This window comes from Labeo rohita, chromosome 25 (assembly GCF_022985175.1).
Source record: "Labeo rohita strain BAU-BD-2019 chromosome 25, IGBB_LRoh.1.0, whole genome shotgun sequence".
In the NCBI taxonomy this organism is placed as follows: Eukaryota; Metazoa; Chordata; class Actinopteri; order Cypriniformes; family Cyprinidae; genus Labeo; species Labeo rohita.
The window spans coordinates 10,100,394-10,119,226 of NC_066893.1; the positions used below are offsets into that span (position 1 = coordinate 10,100,394).

Here is an 18,833-nt window from a genome sequence, read left to right on the forward strand (position 1 = left end):
CTTAAGGCCAGCCGGAGACACTCAAAAGACATTACTTTAGCTAACTCCCTGTCTTACTCCAGTCAACACATGCTAACTGCTATGTAAACAAAACGTAACACGCTGAAATAATTGTTAATAAAATCAGTCAGGATGTAGCCAGTGACTAATTACAGTATCACCAGATTTTAGCTTAGCATAAAGGCCTGTTTACACAAACACTAATGTTTGGTGCGAATGTATATATGCTAACTGCTATGTAAACAAAAACAGCTGTTCATTGAAATTAATAAGTTTATCTCAATGAATTTTTATCTTGCTGTGGCTTTTCTCCCAAAGACTCTCACTCAAAGATATTACCTTCATATTTCACTTACTCCAAAGAACATTTATAAAAATAGCTAATTTAACAAAGATTTAGGAAATAGCCATTGACTAATTAAGTTACTGGATATCAGCGTAGCGTAACTCCCAATCCTGCTCAAAACAACATATGTTAACTGCTATATGAACAAAACATTTCGTTCTATGCTTATGAAAAAGTTATGTTAACAAACATGTTAACAAAACATGACATTCCATTTACAGAATATTTGTTCATAAAAAAAGGTAATTTAGCAAACAGCTAAAATTAAAATTAAGCTAATTAAGAAGTAGCCACTAATTAGGACACTGGATATTAGCTCAGCTTAGCATAACTCACTCACATGTTCAAAACAACATATGCTAACTGATATGTAAACAAAATATGTTGGTCTATGCTCATGAAAGAATTGTTCACTTTTACGTGTTGTTTGAACATTAATGTGTGTTGGCAGTGTATGTACAAATCTACCCTGTAATGATAAAAATCCATGCAGTGGTTTTTAATTAATCTGTAAAAATAATACCCCCTTTTTCAAATCGAGCCATTGTCAGATGCCTGTCGTTGTTGCGTCACACCCACAGAGGCCGCTCCCATGATAGTTGATTGACATGAACGTCTTACCTCAGATCAGTTGTAACAGTCCGACCTCCATGTTTTGATGCCGGAGCAGGGATGTAAGTTAGAAAAGAATGGAGTGATTGAGGTGTTGTGTTGCAGGATGTAATAATGAATGTAATGGTCCTCCTTTAGTCCCAACATCTGAGCCGCTGAAGATGCAGTGGATTACGTTTGTTTGTGAAGAGAATGCGCCTCCCGATCTACATATATCCGTCTATGTTCCCCCAAATCATGCGTGATCCAGCTTCACTTACAGCAGAAGTGAGAAAAAGGGTTTTTTATGAATCTTAGCGATTGCCTTTCCTAATAATGTGCTAATTAGCAAGTTTAGCGTCTAAACGCGGCTAAATCTGGGCTAAAGTAAACAGGCTCGTCACTCCACAGAGAGAAGAGAGGGGCGGGGCGAGCAGAGCTCATTTGCATTTAAAGAAGCCTCAACCAGAATGAGATGATTTTTGCAGAGCTGATTTTGGCAAGTAAAAAGGGTGTTATTTTACACAAACATTGAGAATTTTTAATCAAAGTATATTATAGACTTCTCATTAAGACCCTAAAGAATCATATCAACTTGTGGAAAATGGGCATCCGATGACCCCTTTTAAAGGGTGTACTAGATGAAGCCTCGATTCGAGGCTTGTGTTGTTAACATAGAAATCACGAAACTAGTGATGAACAAAGCCTTACTTTCTCTCCAGCCCTGTGCACGACTCACTTTGTGTGTCAGTTCGAACCGCCAGATATTACTTATTCATTTATATTTTTAAATACCCAGTCATATTTCAGGGAAATTTAAATATTTGCCAAATGCAGTTCATATGTGTACATTGTTCTTCTATTACATCATATAGATATTCGTACTAGCATTTAATACCACAGTTTTTATGAGTAAATGAATTTATCAGTGACAGAAATTCAACAAACAAAAACGCTATTGGAGCATAAGAAACAATATTTATGAGGCAGTTCTTGTCAGATTTCACTGGTGATTTCAAATATGAAATTTAATCGTAAGCTTGGTGAACAGTTTTGGAGAATTTGTAAACATGATATTTTGTTCCATGCTCACAAAAGTATTTAAATCATTGCAGAATTTAAGTAACCAGTCATTAGGTCACTAGATATTATCCCAGCTTAGAGTAACACTCAAAACCTCAAACTCAAGAAGTACGTTTCTTATTTTGACAAATCGCACCATACCTTGCTCACAAATGAACTGTATCTAAAAAAGTAGCTAATTTAGCTAACAGCTAAATTCAGCAATTTCAAAAATAGCCAGTGAATAATCAGCTAATAATAAATAAATTATGAATCTGAATCTGAATCTAATATTATGCTAATATATTTTTCTCCATTTGTTATTAGTTTTCTTTTTTTACATTGTTAGCCTTATTAGCCATTATTAGGCTAGCCTTTCTTTTCACATTGACTAGGAGGCAAATCTGTACTTGTAATACCTAGATATGGCACAATTCCTGTGGGAACATAGTGTGCGTCCTCCTCCGCACTTAAAGTCAGCTGGATGCCTCTTTTCACCTCTTGGGTACGTAGAGGCATTAATATGGGAACATAACAGGTGTTGAGTCCCACGCAGCATCCCTCAGAATTACATGAAACCTTCAGCCACTTCATCAGCATGCAAACTGCTGAGGTGGAGGTTAACGTTGATTAGCCAGACGCACATGTGACAAGTAGCATTTACAGAGATGGACTTGAAAATAGAAAACATCTCCATTGCTATTTACATTGTCATGAACAATACAAAAAGGTTTGCGAGGCTATAATGTGTTTTCAGTTTCACTTTTTCACATTTCAATCAATTACATTTTCCTCCCGTTTAATGATATGGAATTAAATGAAATTAAATTTTATGCAAATAATTGAGAATTCTAAATCAGATCTCAGTATCTCACAAAAGTGAGTATACCCGTCACATTTCAGCAGTCATTTTAGTATATCTTCTCAAGGGACAATACTATAGAAATGAAACTTGGATATATTTTAGAGTAGTCAATGTGCAGCTTGTATAGCAGTGTATATTTACTGTCCCCTAAAAATAACTCAACATACAGCCATTATTATCAAAATAGCTGGCAACAAAAGTGAGTACACTCTAAGTGAACCTGTCAAAACTGTGTCCAAAGTGTCAATATTTTGTGTTAGCACCATTGGTATCTAGCACTGCCTTAATCATTCTGCGCATGGAATTCATCAGAGCTGCTCAGGTTGTTGCTGGGATCCTCTTCAAATCCTCTATAATGGAGCTGCTGGATGTTAGACACTTGGTGCTTCTCCACCTTCCGCTTGAGGATGCCCCATAGATGCTCAATAGGGTTCAGGTCAGATCACCTTCACCTGCATCTTCCTCAGCAAGGCAATTGTCATCTTGGTGGTGTGTTTGGGGTCATTATCATGTTAGAAAACTGCCGTTTGGCCCAGTTTCTGAAGGGAAGGCATCATGTTCTGCTTCAGAAATGTACAGTACATAATGGAATCCATGTTTCCCTTAATGAACCACAGCTCCCCAGTACCAGCAGCACTTATGCAGCCCCAGACCATGATGCTACCACCACCATGCTTGACTGTAGGAGAGACACAATTTTCTTGGTACTCCCTACCAGAGGATCACCACACATGCTGGACACCATCTGAGCCAAACAAGTTTATCTCATCAGACCATAGGACATGGTTCCAGTAATTCATGCTCTTGGACAGGTTGTCTTCAGCAAGCTGTTTGCAAGCTTTCTTGTAAGCCAGCTTCAGAAGAGGCTTTCTTCTCAGATGAGATGAGTTGCAGTGTGCAACATATGCTCTGAGCACTGACAAGCTGACCTTCTACTTCTGCAACCTCTAAAGCAATGGCAGCACTCATTCATCTGTTTTTTGAAGCCAGGTTCTGCACCTGACGCACAGAACGGGCACTCAACTTCGTTGAGACCAATTCTGAATGGAACCCGTCTTGGAAAACCTCTGTATGACCCTGGCCACAGTACTGTAACTCAGTTTCAGGTTGCTACTGAACCTCTTATAGCCTAGACCATCTTTGTGGAGAGCAACAATTCTAATTCTCAAATCTTCAGACAGTCCTTTGCCATGAGGTGCCTTGTTGAACATCCAGTGGTCAGTATGAGAGAATTGTACTCAAAGCACCAATTTTAACAGCTCTAATACAGGATACAGGAGAACTTTGTATGGTCCTGTCAAGCAGACAAAAACATGAACGTGATGAATAGGACATGTGGCTTTGCATGGTTAAATTACATAGTGCTGTTGTCACTTAGGGTGTACTCAGTTTTGCCGCCAGCTTTTTTGACAATACTGGCTGTATGTTGAGTTATTTTCAGGGGACAGTAAATATACACTGCTATACAAGCTGCACATTGAGTACTTTAAAATATATCCAAGTTTCATTTCTACAGTATTGTCCCTTGAGAAGATATACTAAAATGATAGCTGAAATGTAAGGGGTGTAATCACTTTTGTGAGATACTGTACAAGTAAATAAATATGAAATTAAAATTTCAAATGCTCACATAATCATTTGAAATAATAAAGGTAATCAAATACAGGAGTAAACAAGATTTGTGATTAATGAATGAACGGTTCAGTGGCGTCATACAGTGACGCCCATAATGTCAAATGAAATTAGGCTGTAAATTGATAACATTTTAATTTTTAAACATAGTTTGGGTAACTGTGGTTTTAATTATTAATTTATTTGGTTTTCAGCCTGAAAATATCATGCTGCTGGATAACAATGCCCTACTGCCACGGATCAAACTTATCGACTTCGGTTTGGCGCATAGGATCAAGGACGGAGCGGACTTTAAAAACATTTTTGGGACTCCAGAATTTGTTGGTAAGTTCAGAAGTCCATGATGTAAACAGCAAAGTAAGTGATTCATTTTCATATTACCGGAGAGTCACCGACGTGTCAGATGCTGCAGGAATTCTCTTCCATTTTTGGACATCCTACATTGTTGTTTTGAATGAAATGTAGCTGATGCCTCTAACCTGGTTTATTTTCAGCTCCAGAGATAGTCAACTATGAGCAGCTGGGATTAGAGGCGGACATGTGGTGAGAACTCTTAAGCACATCACGCTTTGTACTTCACATACAGTACGTGGCTATGGCTTAACCATGTGCTCTCTTCCGCCCCTTTGTTTCCTCCAGGAGCGTCGGAGTCATCACATACATCCTGTGAGTATGAATGGAGGAATGTGGATTCCTTGTTCTCTGACAAGACATTCAGACATTCATAGACATGACTGATTCCATGAAGTTCCGTACACAGGTCACATGCTGAACATATGTATTGATGAAGTGTAAATAATGAATGAGTGGTTCTCGTAATAGGTTGTGCACAAAGTATGTAATAATAATGCTACACCCACTGCCAATGTGAACATGATCAGGACTCATTTATTAGTACTAGTAATGTTCACGTCCACAATGGGTGGAACATGACTTTTATTGATGAGGTGAATATCTGATCGCACCCAGTATACTCAGTTTGTAAGGCGTTTTTGTTTCGATCAATAAATCTGGCAATAATTTTGTAGAATTTAGATGATTTTCTCACTTAACTTAATTATTTGAAATATAGATCACCTAAATTTTTTGAACAATTGAATAAATGATGTCTAATTATAAATATTCATTACATTTTTGGTGAGATTTGTTTTTGAAATTTATTTTGCTCACCAAGGCTGCATTAATGTACAGTAATACATAAATACAGTAATTTATAATTATTATATGTATAATTATTTGTAATTTGAATTTTAAATAACATTTTTTTTTTATTTAAATATATTTTAAAATGTAATCAAATATTAAAAAGCATTTATTTAAAAATAGAAATATTTTTAACAATGTAAAAGTTTTTGCTATCACTTTTGTTATATTTAATATGTCCTTGCTGAATAAAAAATATTAATGTCTTTCCAACAAAATCTAAGTGTTATTAAATAAAGTAGTGTTATTATAAATAAATAAGTATTGGGCAGATAAATTAATAGATACATTACCAGTTAAAAGTTTTTAAACAGTATGATTTTTAATGTTTTTTAAGAATTCTTTTCTGTTCACCAAGCCTGCATTTATTTGATAAAAAACGCTTTCTGTTTGAATATATTTTAAAATGTAATTTATTCCTGTGATCAAAGCTAAATTTTCAGCATCATAACTCCAGTCTTCAGTGTCACATGAACCTTCAGAAATCAATTTAATATGCTGATTTGCTGTTAAAGAAATTTATCTTAAATAATAAGCTTTTGTAACATTATACACTATAGAGACATGGAGAAATGATAGAAATAATACTTTTATTTAGCAACAATGCTTTAAATTGATCAAAAGTGATGATAAAGACATTTATAATGTTACAAAAGATTTTTATTTCAAATAAATGCTGTTCCTCTAAGCTTTCTATTCATAAAAGAAACCTGAAAAATTCTACTCAGCTGTTTTTAACATAATAATAATAATAAAAGTTTTTTTAAGCAGCAAATCAGAATATTAGAATGATTTCTGAAGGATCATGATGCTAAAAATCATGATGCTAAAAATTCAGCGTTGAAATCACAGGAATAAATTACATTTTAAAATACATTCAAATACAAAATGGTTATTTTAGTAAATATATTTCAGAATGTTACTGTTTTTGCTGTACTTTGGAGCAAATAAATGCAGGCTTGGTGAGCAGGAGAGACTTTTTAAAAAAAAAAACATAAAAAATCTCATAAACTTTTGACCTGTAGTGTATGAATGACAAAAATTAAATAAATACAGAATTAACAGTTCACATGCTCATATATTGTAATAGTAAACAAATAGCGATAAATCACTAAAGTGAATAATGAATGACAGATTGAGCCTTGGGCTGCCAGACAATACTGTTACACCCAGCGCCATTATGAACGTAATTATGGCACTTAACAGCTGCGTGAAGTATGGGAGCACGTGTTTAGATTCCATTGTCAGATCAGTTTCAGGAATTAATTAACAGGAATTTCCAAATGTGCTTCTACACAGGTCAAGAATTTGTCTTTCTGTTTCAGATTAAGTGGGGCATCGCCATTCCTGGGCGACTCAAAGCAGGAAACTCTTGCAAACATCTCAGCAGTGAACTTTGAATTTGATGAGGAGTTCTTCGGGAGCACCAGCGAACTTGCCAAAAGCTTTATCAGACAGCTGCTGGTGAAAGATACGAGGTGAGAGGCCAAATCAGGGTTCAGGCTTATTGTTTTACTGCAGGAAATCCCATTTTTATGTAGTTTTCTTATAAGCACAATGCGTTAGCATGCATTTCAATAGGCCAAGTAGGATTAATGAAATCTGACATCAGTGGCCTTTGAAAAAGTCTTTTTAATTTACACTCTTGGGCAGGTATGAGCATGCAGTTTTGATTGCTGTCAAGTTTAATATGTTAAATGACGTCTCAGGCTATTTCTGTATCTGTCATGTTCTATGATGACGTCTCACAGATCTCTGTTTATTAAGACATGAGTAGACTTGCTGTATGTTCAAATCAGCGGTGTAAATTCATGCCCCAGTTGCATTTTCTTGGTTAAATCAACATTGCTTACACTATCAGAAAAGGAAATATATTTTATTTGTGAACTTACACTCAGCTATTCTTTTTCATAGTTAACGTTTAACTATTTTTTAATTTTTCGGATCATCAGTCATTAAAGCTCTGTAAATATTAGTCACAGACACTGAGATTTACTTTAAATTTCACCAAGGTGATTACTCACTAAAAACTCCCACGGATCATGTTTTCATGTCATTTTAAGCTTTATTTTGACGTAACAGCGGTTATATCTAAGTGTGCGAGTTGTTTGCTTACTTTTTAAATTAGTCTTCTTATTAACGGCATTATATCGTTCATTCTGATTGATTTGCGAACGCAGAACTTGCATGAGGACAAGAGGCAGGATTTACCGCATGAACCAATCGCAGTCCATCATAAACAATCATATCCAGTCATATCGAAATGGAAGTGTGATTTTCCCCATTCATTCTCAGTTACCCCCCACCAAACTCACCGAACGCTTTAGGGGGTCTGTTAAAACTCAGTGGGCTCGGGGGAGGCAAGAAAGATGCAGACTCCCACTGTAACTTTATCTGCTGTTGCACAATGTTTCTTTAGAAAAACAAGTGATTTATACACTTTGTAATGTTATGTTTTATTTTCATACTACAAATTCCCAGGTCCAAATGAAGTTTTTAATTCATGTTTCTTTGCTTTTCTGTTTTCTTTACTTTTTTCTGTTTTGAAGTTGTGCTTTTGTATTTACCTTCAGCTTGCTTTGTGTTTGTTTTCTTTGCAGAAAGAGGCTTAAGATACAAGATGCACTCAACCACCCCTGGATTAAGGTAACCACTTGAATTAAGTCAGAAAAATTTGAACAGCATGTTTATGTAGACTTGTATGTTTTTTTTTTTTTTTGCTTCTTACTGCCATTATAACATGCAGGAGTGTTGAACTTTACTCTGCTGTTGTGTACAGAATGAACTGACCTCGGGTTTTACACACGGGTTTTAAACACATATGGCAGGAAAACATGCTGTAAACATGCAATGCCTCCCTCTATATGAATTGTGCAATTAAAGGCAAAGTTCACTCAAAAGTCATAATTTACTCACCCTCATGTCATTTCAAACCTGTATGACTTTATTTCTTTTTTCTGTGTAACACAGATAAAGGTATTTTAAGTATCTCAGTGTTTTATTTTTGTCCAAACAATGGGGTCCAATGTTGACCCTGTTAACTTTCATCTCATGGTAAAAAACAGTTGAAACATCCCTGAAAATATTTGAAATGACACAAGGGTGAGTAAATGATGCTTAGAGAATTTTTTAGGTAAACTATCTCAAATCCAAACACAAAATCCTGGTGTTACCTTGTTGGCCAACTACTAGATGCACGTATGCATGCAAGACTTCATCATGGAAGCAATCGCATGTTGATGAATTCTTCTAATCAACGACTGAATCTGGTGTGTACCATGCCGTTCTCCTCATCCTAACATCTCAAGACCAACATTAACTCCTCCTTCCTGGATCTGCTGCTTACCTGTGCGTGAGTTGAGTGCTTTGTCATCCTGGTGAAAATGCGAACTAGCTTCTTACTCGTTCTTCCTCCTAATTTCTCTATGCGAAGACCCACGAATGTCCGGAGGACAACAGCGCCACTGAGTCGCAAACAAAAGTGGAATCTCAGCAGCTGAAGACCAAACGCCTGAAAGAGTACACCATTCAATCCCACTCCAGCATGCTACCCAATAACACCTATGTTAACTTTGAGCGTTTCGCCAGTGTTCTGGAGGACATCTCGTTGGTAGAAATGGGTCTGGAAAATGTGTCTCAGAAGCGAGAATCCCTTCAGGACGACGTTGAGGCTCTTCTTTCCATCTACACTGAGAAAGAAGCTTGGTATAAAGAGGAAAGCGAAAGCATTCGGCAGGAGCTCTCGCGGGTGCGCTATGAGTTTCGCAAAGCGGAGGCGTTGAGGAAAGGCCTCCAGGAGGACTTGAGGACAACAGACGCCAACTTAGCCAACATGGACAGTCGCTACCTGACTAGAGAAGCCCACCTGAGCTCCCTCAGACAGGAGCTGAATGCAGAACTCAGATGGTTTCAAGAGGTTATGGGGTCACTTAATGGAGAGGCTGGGAAAACGGGGTTGGGATCCATCTCAGTTCTGAACAACGAGTTGAACGAGGCCCTGAAGGAGCTGCTGAGCAGGGCATGTGGTGGTGAATTATGTTCTCAAGTGAAGCCAGACATCTCTGAATCTAGCTAGTGGAGATTTGATTGCAGTTGTAATACATTGGGATTAGGAGAATTGCAAGATGTGTAGTTAGAGGCATAGCTGATGGATTAGCAACTACTGAAAAAGAAATTTATGAATTGGGCAATATCTTAAAAGCGTTAGCAAAGGTCTGTGCATAACTTGCCCACTTTAAGAAATTCCGGAGCTTGCCCATGCGCTTTTATGTTTTAAGAGTAGCAACCAGCAAATCAGAATAATGCAACAAACACTGTCAACTTTTTAATATTTATGAGCCAAGCTAATAAGGTTTATATCCCAAAACGACTGCAAAGTTCTGTCATGAAACTTTAAATGGCACAGGCTGATAGGTTCTAACCCAATCTGATACAGTGACATCATCATTCATATGGTGTAGCTGATTGGTTCTTTTCACATCAGCAGCCAATCAGCTTGCAGCTCAACATTCAGATACTCGGCTAGGGCCTGCTGTAGCACAGAGGTCTCAAACTCAATTCCTTGAGGGAATTGTAGCTCTGCAGAATTTAGTTCCAACTCACACATGCTTGGAAGTTTCTACTAATCCTGAAGATCTTGATTAGCTGGATCAGGTGTGTTTGATTAGGGTTGGAGCTAAATTGTGAAGAGCTGTGGACCTCCAGGAATTGAGTTTGAGACCAATGCTGTAGCAGTTGCAGTGCTTCAGAAACCCTCCACCTCCCCAGCTCCACCTGTAGAGATCTGCTATTGATTGATTTAGTGCAGTGGTTCTCAACTCCAGCCCTCAAGGCCCACTGCTCTGCACATTTTGTATGCCTCCCTCATTTACCACACCTGATTTAGACCATCAGCTTGTTAGAAAAAAAGAGTTGCGAACCACTGATTTAGTGTATGTTAATCATGGGGCTTTTTCATAAATGTTAAATGTGTAGCAGCAGTATTTTTTACGTCTGTGGATGTATTGGCAGTAGCAAGTCTCGGTACTTGTTCTATTTCGCCAAGACCAAACAAATAAACACTGCCATGTATATTACCATGCTGTCATGACAGAAATATTTAAAGATCATTATCTCAACAAAACATTAGTTTGGGATACTTTTGAGACATGTTTGGATTTAAATTTACTATAGTACCTCGAAATCAGATTATTAAAGAGTTTAAAGTTGTTTTGTATGTATTTGACATCATAAAATAATTAGGTTATGCACATATGGCATTCAACAGCATACTTTTGAATTCACAATATTTAGCAATATGGTTGTTCTTGTCAGTGTTATTTAAGATTTCTTTAATTTAAGGTCAAATACAGACCAAACATCTATAAAACATTCTTTTTTTTTACCGGTAATAGTGAAAAGTTGAAATGATGTCAGCTTTTATGATTTCATTCCATCTTTATGCATGGGTTGTTTTTCTTTTGTTTACAGATGCTATAAATATGATATTGGCTATAAATTGTAACTTTCTTTATTTGTGTTGTTTTTCTTTTGTTTACAGATGACATAAATATAAATTTGGCCATAAATTGTAACTTTCTTTATTTTTCATTCTTTCTTATAAGCAGTTGTGACAACTCTCTAATTTATTTGTGAATGTATCTGTTTAAAGCACTACATGCTCATTGCCAGTTTTAATTTTATATTTAAACTGACTTTTCTTTCTTGCACATGTAATTTATTGTATATTCCCGTTACTTTATACTTTAATTTCTTTCAAAAAAGTCATATTTGTGATATGTGTATTGATTTGTGAACTTCAGCACTTGGATGTTTTCTCCAGCATGTCATGCCAGCATGCTGTTTGACATGAACTGTGATGTTATTTCTTTCCATACTGAATAAAGCACTGGAATGATGATTACAGCACATACCTCACACTGATTATTAGCCCTGCAGCTGGCTATGGTGCATTGTGGGACAGAGGGAGATTAAATGTACTCAGTCCCTCAGGGTGTGTGTTTCTTGGAACTCGTGCAATTATGTGTTGAGGCATCACTTTCACTATTGCACATAACAGGTCTAGGACTCTAAATGGTGAACTTGTGTAAACGGTGTTTGTGATACAGACATGAATGATACCTCAAATTATGTGGTTTATTATCAGACTTGAGATTTTTCACCTGGTAGTTGATAAACTGGGGAAATCCAAAGATTTATACTGCATGGTTATGACAATGTGATTGTTTTTCCTTTAGCCCGTAAACCCCAGACAAGCCCTGGTGCGACGACAATCTGTGGTGAACATTGAGAACTTCAGGAGACAATATGCCCGGAGGAGATGGCAGGTAAGACTTATCGTTTTGCCATCAAAATGCTATGGTTATGAAAATGGTGCTATGTGTTTCCCCAATTAATTTTTACAGATAATTTGAATTTGTTTCCCTGCACTTTTTGTTCAACCCTGTTGGGACATAGTGCAACAGTGACCTTTTTAAGGTTTCTCATACAGTATTGTTCTTGGACACAAAGAACAAGAATACTGACTCTAAATGTGGCCTGATGCAATGATATTTTCTAGCAAACGCCATGCCTGCACCGGATGTGACAGTTGTCACATTGCATTGCAGCTTGAGGCTCTTTATACTGGACATAACAGAGCGACCATTGCAAATCATTTGAACTTTGTGTCAGTACGTCATAAATGGAACAAGGCATCAGTTTATTGTTGGGGATTTGTCGTGACGTGTCGCAAAGCATCCAGCGTACTCAGCATCACTCATTAAAATGGGTCCAATTCGTATGTATTTTAAGAGGTGGCTATTTCGACGATTTTGTACGATTTCTGTGACAGTTAAGTTGGGGGGAGGGGATTAGATGTGGTCCTTCGTACAAATTCTTACAAATTTGCCACCTCGTAAAATGTGCGATTTTCACAAATCGTTTGCATTCGTACCAATAAGTTTGTATTAATTTCCCACCTCGTAAAATATGTATGATTTTTCAGAAATCATTCATTTGTACATGTGAGGTCGTATAAATTCATACAAATTAGCCGCCTTGTCCAATATGTACAAATTGTTGTGAGATCGGGTTGATTCTATAGTATTTTGTCATGTCATGCCACTCGCGTCTGGTGTAGATGCGGTGTGTAAGGCTTTTTTTAGCCATTTTACCATTGCTCTTCAACCCTGTAGGGTTAAGTGCTAATAATACTGAATGTAACAAGGTTGACAGATGTTATTTGTGAACTTAATGTGTGATTTTATGTATAACACCATGTTTAAACCTGGATGCGACAGTTGATGTGATGTGCCATGCTGCAAAAGCTGTCTACAACAGACAAAACGACTGTTGCAAGTCATTTGAACACTGTGTCAGTATGTTATAAATATGCTGACATCGCCGCATCCAGTGTAGACTACATCAATGATTACCCAGCAAGCACAGGACGTCAATATAATGTCAGATTGATGTTGGACCCCATTTTGGTTGAGAATGAAAATGGGGTTGACGTCATTATTTAACATCAATTTGATGTTGACTTAAAGTTGGATTTTGGCGTCAGCGCCAATAGCCTTGTGGGCAGCGCGCCAACATACAGCGCCTTTGTGCTACGGGTGTCCCGTGTTCGAATCCCGACTCGAGGACCTTTCCTGATCCTGCCCCCCTCTCTCTCTCCTACTTCGCTTCCTGTCATATCTGATCTTTCTTATACAAAAAAGGCACAAAAAAAAGTTGGATTTTGGTTACACAACCTAGAAATAACAAATATCAATGTCAGCTGTCTGTATTGGACATCAAATTACCATTGACATTAGACGTTGAATTAACATTGAATTTTTGGTCAGCGTAATTTAACCAAATATCAGCGTCTTTTGACGGTGTGTGCCTGCTGGGTTAAAATGGGTTCTATTGTCTTTTGTCGTGCTACTCATGTCTGGTGTTGATATGGTGTAAGGTGCAATTAATTGTTAAAATTACAAGCATAGGCATTTCAGACTTACTATGATAGGGTTGAAATAATGTGGCATTTTAGGGTCATTATTAACAATTGAAAACCATTTCAGGGTCTGTAATGCTGTGTGCACACCAAACATGAAGCGAATATTCTTATTTCATTATCGCTCTAGATTTTTTGTGTAATGCTTTCCTCCATTTTCTGATACAACTGGATGTGTCAAACTGGGCATTTCAATTCTTCGGTGATTGGCTTGCACGACAACACTTCATGCAAATTTTCAGCTCAATTTTTCAAGTTGTGTGGAAAACGCAATATCGCATGTTCGCGCCAATCATGTCACCCAATTCGCTTCATTCCTCTCGCCCGGCACGAATTTGCATCTGTTCACGTCTTTGCATTGACACTGTATTTAAATGATAATTTAATTCACTTTTGGTGTTTTTAGAAAAAATACAAATAAAAAATAACATTGTAAAATATTACAATTTAAAAAAACTGTTTTCTATTTCAGAATATTTTAAAATGTAATTTATTTGTGTGATGCAAAGCTGAATTTTCAGCATCATCACGCCATTCTTTAGTGTCACATGATTCTTTAGAAATCATTCTAATATGCTGATTTGCTGCTCAAGAAACATTTCCTTTTATCAATGATGTTTTTGTAAAAACCATGACATTTTTCATGATTCTTTGATTGACAAAGTTCAAAAGAACGTCCTTTATTTGAAATAGAAATTTTTGTAACATTATAAATGTCCTTATTGTCAATTTTGTTCAATTTAATGCACACTTACTGAATAAAAGTTCTGACATTTAATTTTCTCCCTGCTCTCCAATAGCTTTCTTTTAGAATCGTGGCCCTCTGCAATCACTTGACACGCATGATGAAGAAAGGTCACCCCAAAACACAGGTATTTCATGGACCCTGCTCAATTATACTCCATTAAACACTTCCAAGAAAGATAACCATCTGGCTGTAGTACATCCAGCAGTCTCCAGGCAAAACTGTCAAACAATATAACCAGTTAATTCATGAAAGCACCTTAGGTCACATATTCTGGCATGCTGTTATCGGTCAAATCCCATTTCAAGAATGCCTCTCAATATCATTCACAGGACAAACCCAAACTGGGCTATGTAGGTCGAACAGTGGCCATGTTCGAAAGAGAATGTGAGAGCGATCAAGAGGAAGAGGTGATGCTGAGGAGACCCCGAACCAGGAAGAGAAGCAGTACTTCCTGAAACTCCCCGCTGCTCCTCTGACCGACCACGATACAAGCATCCCAGCCGCATGCTGGTTTTGAGGTTGAACCAGCAGCGTGTTTGCCGTTTTCAAACGCACACGACTTGAGTTGTTTTTAGAAAGCGTGCTGAGGTCTGAATGTGGCTTTTTGTCTTCATAGAGATGCAGTTATTATTCAGCACATCTGTAAACATGATACAAGCAGTGCAATTGTGGCAAATATAGAAAGAAAACAGTTGTTCATGTTTTAAAGCCATGTATAAATGTATTAATGTACATAATTGGATAAGGAAGTTTACTGGATAGATTACAAGTTTCTATGTAAAGTTTACTTGTATAATGTTAAATATGTATGTTTAACATGACTCGCGCCACTTTGCCTTGAGCCTTGGCTGTCTTAATAGGTGCCACAACATATTTGCATTCCTTTATTGAAATGTCTTCAGATATTATTTGCATGACTGATATAGCCAACTTAATTTTTTCTGTATGATATTTGATAATTTTATGTTTATTGTGTTGTTGTATCAAGGTGCGGTCACATTTACTGTCTTTTAGTGAAAGATTTTCCCACGCAGATTTCGCAGCAGTTCTGCAGTTTAAGTAATTGCTGGGCGGTTTAACCAAAAATCGATATCATATTTTTTCCCTGACTGTGCCTTTATATGAATTATAACGCATGAGACAGTTGCAGAACCACTGCATTTTAATCACAATCCAAACAAACATGTTTCATACAGTACTGAGCAGTTTTTGTAAATTAGATTGTATACTGTATTTTCAAAATTTAAAGCAAAAACACAATGATCTGACCCTAGCTTTGTGATGTAATGCTAGAAAAAACATACCTGAACAAAAAAACAACAACAGATTTGCTGAACGAGAATGCAGATTCACTGTCTGCCAGCAGGTGGCACTTATGGAACAGCAGCGATACAGCATTTCCCTGGTTACCATTGTAAAAAAAAGCGACATTGCACTTTTAAATGCTACATTAAGGCTACACACAGCTAAATTCGGGTCTCTGTTCACCTTTTACTCCTTAATCCCGTACTGTACACGCATAACTCACTAAAATACAGTAGTGACAACTGCATTCGACAACTGTATTAATTAACTCCCAAAAAATACAGGTAGTGACAACCGCATTTACAAAAATTCTACGCAGTGTGTACAGAACCGAACTGAACAACTAATTGTTAAATGACGTATTTAAACATGCATCAAAAATGTGTCTTTATCTATGTGAGATGCAAGAAAAGAACAGTGTCTTAACCTTAGCACATTTTGGCTACGTTCACACTGTCATTTTTTGGGATTGACAACCACATTTACTTACAGGTGCGAGTCTCGAAATGTCCTATTCACACAATTTACGTGACTCACTGACACGTAAATGCAGTTGTCACTCCTGAAACTTGCAGTGGCCTAATATGCATTATAAGGAGGTAAGATGAAAAGAAAATACCTTCTAAGCTTTTCAAAAGACAGTAAGTTCCCCTCAGAAATACATTTATATATGCACCGCACGCGAGGGGGCGAGGCGCTGTGCGACACGACAAAATACAGTAGACCCTATTATAGGCTGCGTCCAAAAGCCTAGTCATCTGACTTGCTGCCTCACTGCCCTATCAGGCAATGACTTCGAAGGATGCGAAGGCAACTCTGGAAACAGTTTCGAACAGACTTCGGAGGCAGCGTAATGTGAAGTAGTTGCTAGGTTACGTAATGGTTAAGTTGTACATTTTGTAGAAAAACGATCTTAAACAATTATGTATTTATGCTTTAATAATATATAAAGACCTCAATGCCATTGTAATCGAAGGTCTGTGCGTCAAAAAAGACGGCTGAGAATGGCATTTTTGCTTAAAAAATAAAAGCACTGTTGCTAGTATTATTGCAGAACAGATCTAGTGGCTGTTTCGTTATTATTGGTAGTATATTGTAAATATTATTCTTATTTACTACTCATGTGAACCCTTTTAACATTTTTATAAAATACTGTTATTACAAACAATATTATTTATTATGCTTTTACACTGTTCCAATTCATAAAGTATATCATAGTCAAGATCTCATCTGTTATATAAAGTAACAAGTTTAATTTCACCAGAATATCTTTATTTATATAGCCTATATGATGCACACACACAGGATTGTGGGAAATTGAAGCCAGCGAAGGGTACATCTGTGCTGCCTTCAAGATTTGATCAGAAGAAGGTACCTCTGGAGACAGGAAGTGAAGCAGAATTTGAATTCGGATGTGCCTTGATGCCTTCCTGGCTTGGAATGCTACCTTCAGAGGCAGTATTTTAGAGCTTTCGGACGCAGCCGTAATCATTTATGCTGTCTATGCTCTGCCTGCTACAGTATTTTCTCGTCTTCGCGTTCATCTTCAGCGTCTCTGGTCGTTTACATTTAGTTTACTAACCCAGTTTAAAAATTAGTTGTGTGTCATCCAGCACTAGTTGAAGTTTCTCATGCAAATTCACAAAACTGCTTGGTTTAGAAGTTGCTTCTGTATGAGCCGAGCTTTATATATCGCTACTATTGATAGTTCACAATGGATTTATTTTTGCCTGCAAAATGTGATACATGCAGGTGAAAGATTTCCTCATGCAGATTATACATCGAGTTGGTCACTCGAATTCACCACAGTGATCAACAGCTTGGTTTAAAAATGTTTAAAAAATGTTGCTAATGTGGCCGCACCTTTTAAGTTTGCATTTGACAAAGCAAGTGCAAAATGGGCTGGATTTGAAATCCAGTGTAATACTTAGTGTATTTGCTCTTAAGTGTGTTGAATTTAGGTCACTTATCAAGCCTGGGTTGACAGGGACATGTAAAGATCTTAAAATATTAATAATGTATCAAATGCCGTTCATTTTGATTTCAAAACTGTATGTTTATTGAAATCGGGGCAGATGCTACATCATTGTGTTGTTTTGGTGCATTGAAAAGTCCAACCCTCTGTCAGGGAACGAACTGTTCGATTGTGAAATTAAACTTTGTATCATTGGGACATTATGGAACTTGAGACATTTCAAGACTGCACCACTTACTGGTCAAAAGTTTAAAAAAAATTACAGTTGCTTATATGTAAATTGTTTGTAATCCAGTGCCTTGAGCCTGAATGTGATTTTTGGTATGCTTCACATACAGTATGCCGCCATCAGAAGAGGTATTCTGTATAAATGTATTCTGTACAATGGGATTATAAAAAAATCTATATTGTCATGAGTACTCAAATGTTCTCATACCAGTTTGTTTCATTAAATCTTTGTTAGAAATGAAACCTTACATGCATGTGTTTAAATATATTTGTTTATGTGTATAAACAGGACTATGTTCAGTGCATGATAATATAAAATTACATCACTTCCTGTGCACCAGTCACATGACTGGTGGTGTTAGAGGTCTAAACAGTATTGTTTACCAGTATAAATCTGAACAGTAATCATAAAATGTGCCTCAAGAAAAAAAAAAAATCCCTTATATCCATTTATTTTATACTCTTGATATGACACTGTACTTGTGTTGTCCAATTAATGTGAAATAAAAAAAGTTTACTAAGAATAAAAAAATCTCTTTTGTACAAATAGTAGAAGTAATAAATGATTAATATATTTACTGATGTTCTTGTTTGGTTATTTATGATCCACTAATAAGGTCAGGAAATTGTAATTTAATAAGAATTTCATTAAATATTCATAAGATGCTGAGTTCATGTGTGCTGACTAGATATTCATAGTTCTATTAATAATTTTGTTAATATTACATAAGAAAAATAGCCAAAATATTAAATGCCTGAATAATCCTTACCTAATAATTGTATAATATATTAATTACTATATTAATAACTTCATGGTAATACAGTATAATAATATACATTGTTTTATATAATGTATGTTTGTCTACACAGATTCAAAAATGCAAAAAAAAATATATA

At 36.5% G+C, this 18,833-nt stretch overlaps 1 protein-coding gene across 3 annotated transcripts in view; it reads left to right on the top strand.

The window, feature by feature from the left end:
- The window catches only part of dapk2b (death-associated protein kinase 2b), a 52,512-nt gene extending 33,993 nt beyond the window's left edge, over window positions 1-18,519 (top strand). The window contains exons 5-12 of one of the 3 annotated variants that reach the window (XM_051099323.1): window positions 4,691-4,820; window positions 4,991-5,039; window positions 5,136-5,162; window positions 7,025-7,177; window positions 8,300-8,345; window positions 11,936-12,025; window positions 14,481-14,552; window positions 14,758-18,519. In XM_051099323.1, the coding sequence (XP_050955280.1) occupies window positions 4,691-4,820; window positions 4,991-5,039; window positions 5,136-5,162; window positions 7,025-7,177; window positions 8,300-8,345; window positions 11,936-12,025; window positions 14,481-14,552; window positions 14,758-14,883 (693 nt within the window). In that variant the 3' untranslated portion in view covers window positions 14,884-18,519. Of the gene's footprint in view, window positions 1-4,690; window positions 4,821-4,990; window positions 5,040-5,135; window positions 5,163-7,024; window positions 7,178-8,299; window positions 8,346-9,132; window positions 11,898-11,935; window positions 12,026-14,480; window positions 14,553-14,757 lie in introns of those variants that run through there. The other 2 variants (XM_051099322.1, XM_051099324.1) reach the window with 2 other exon arrangements.
- Window positions 18,520-18,833: the final 314 nt, after the last annotated feature.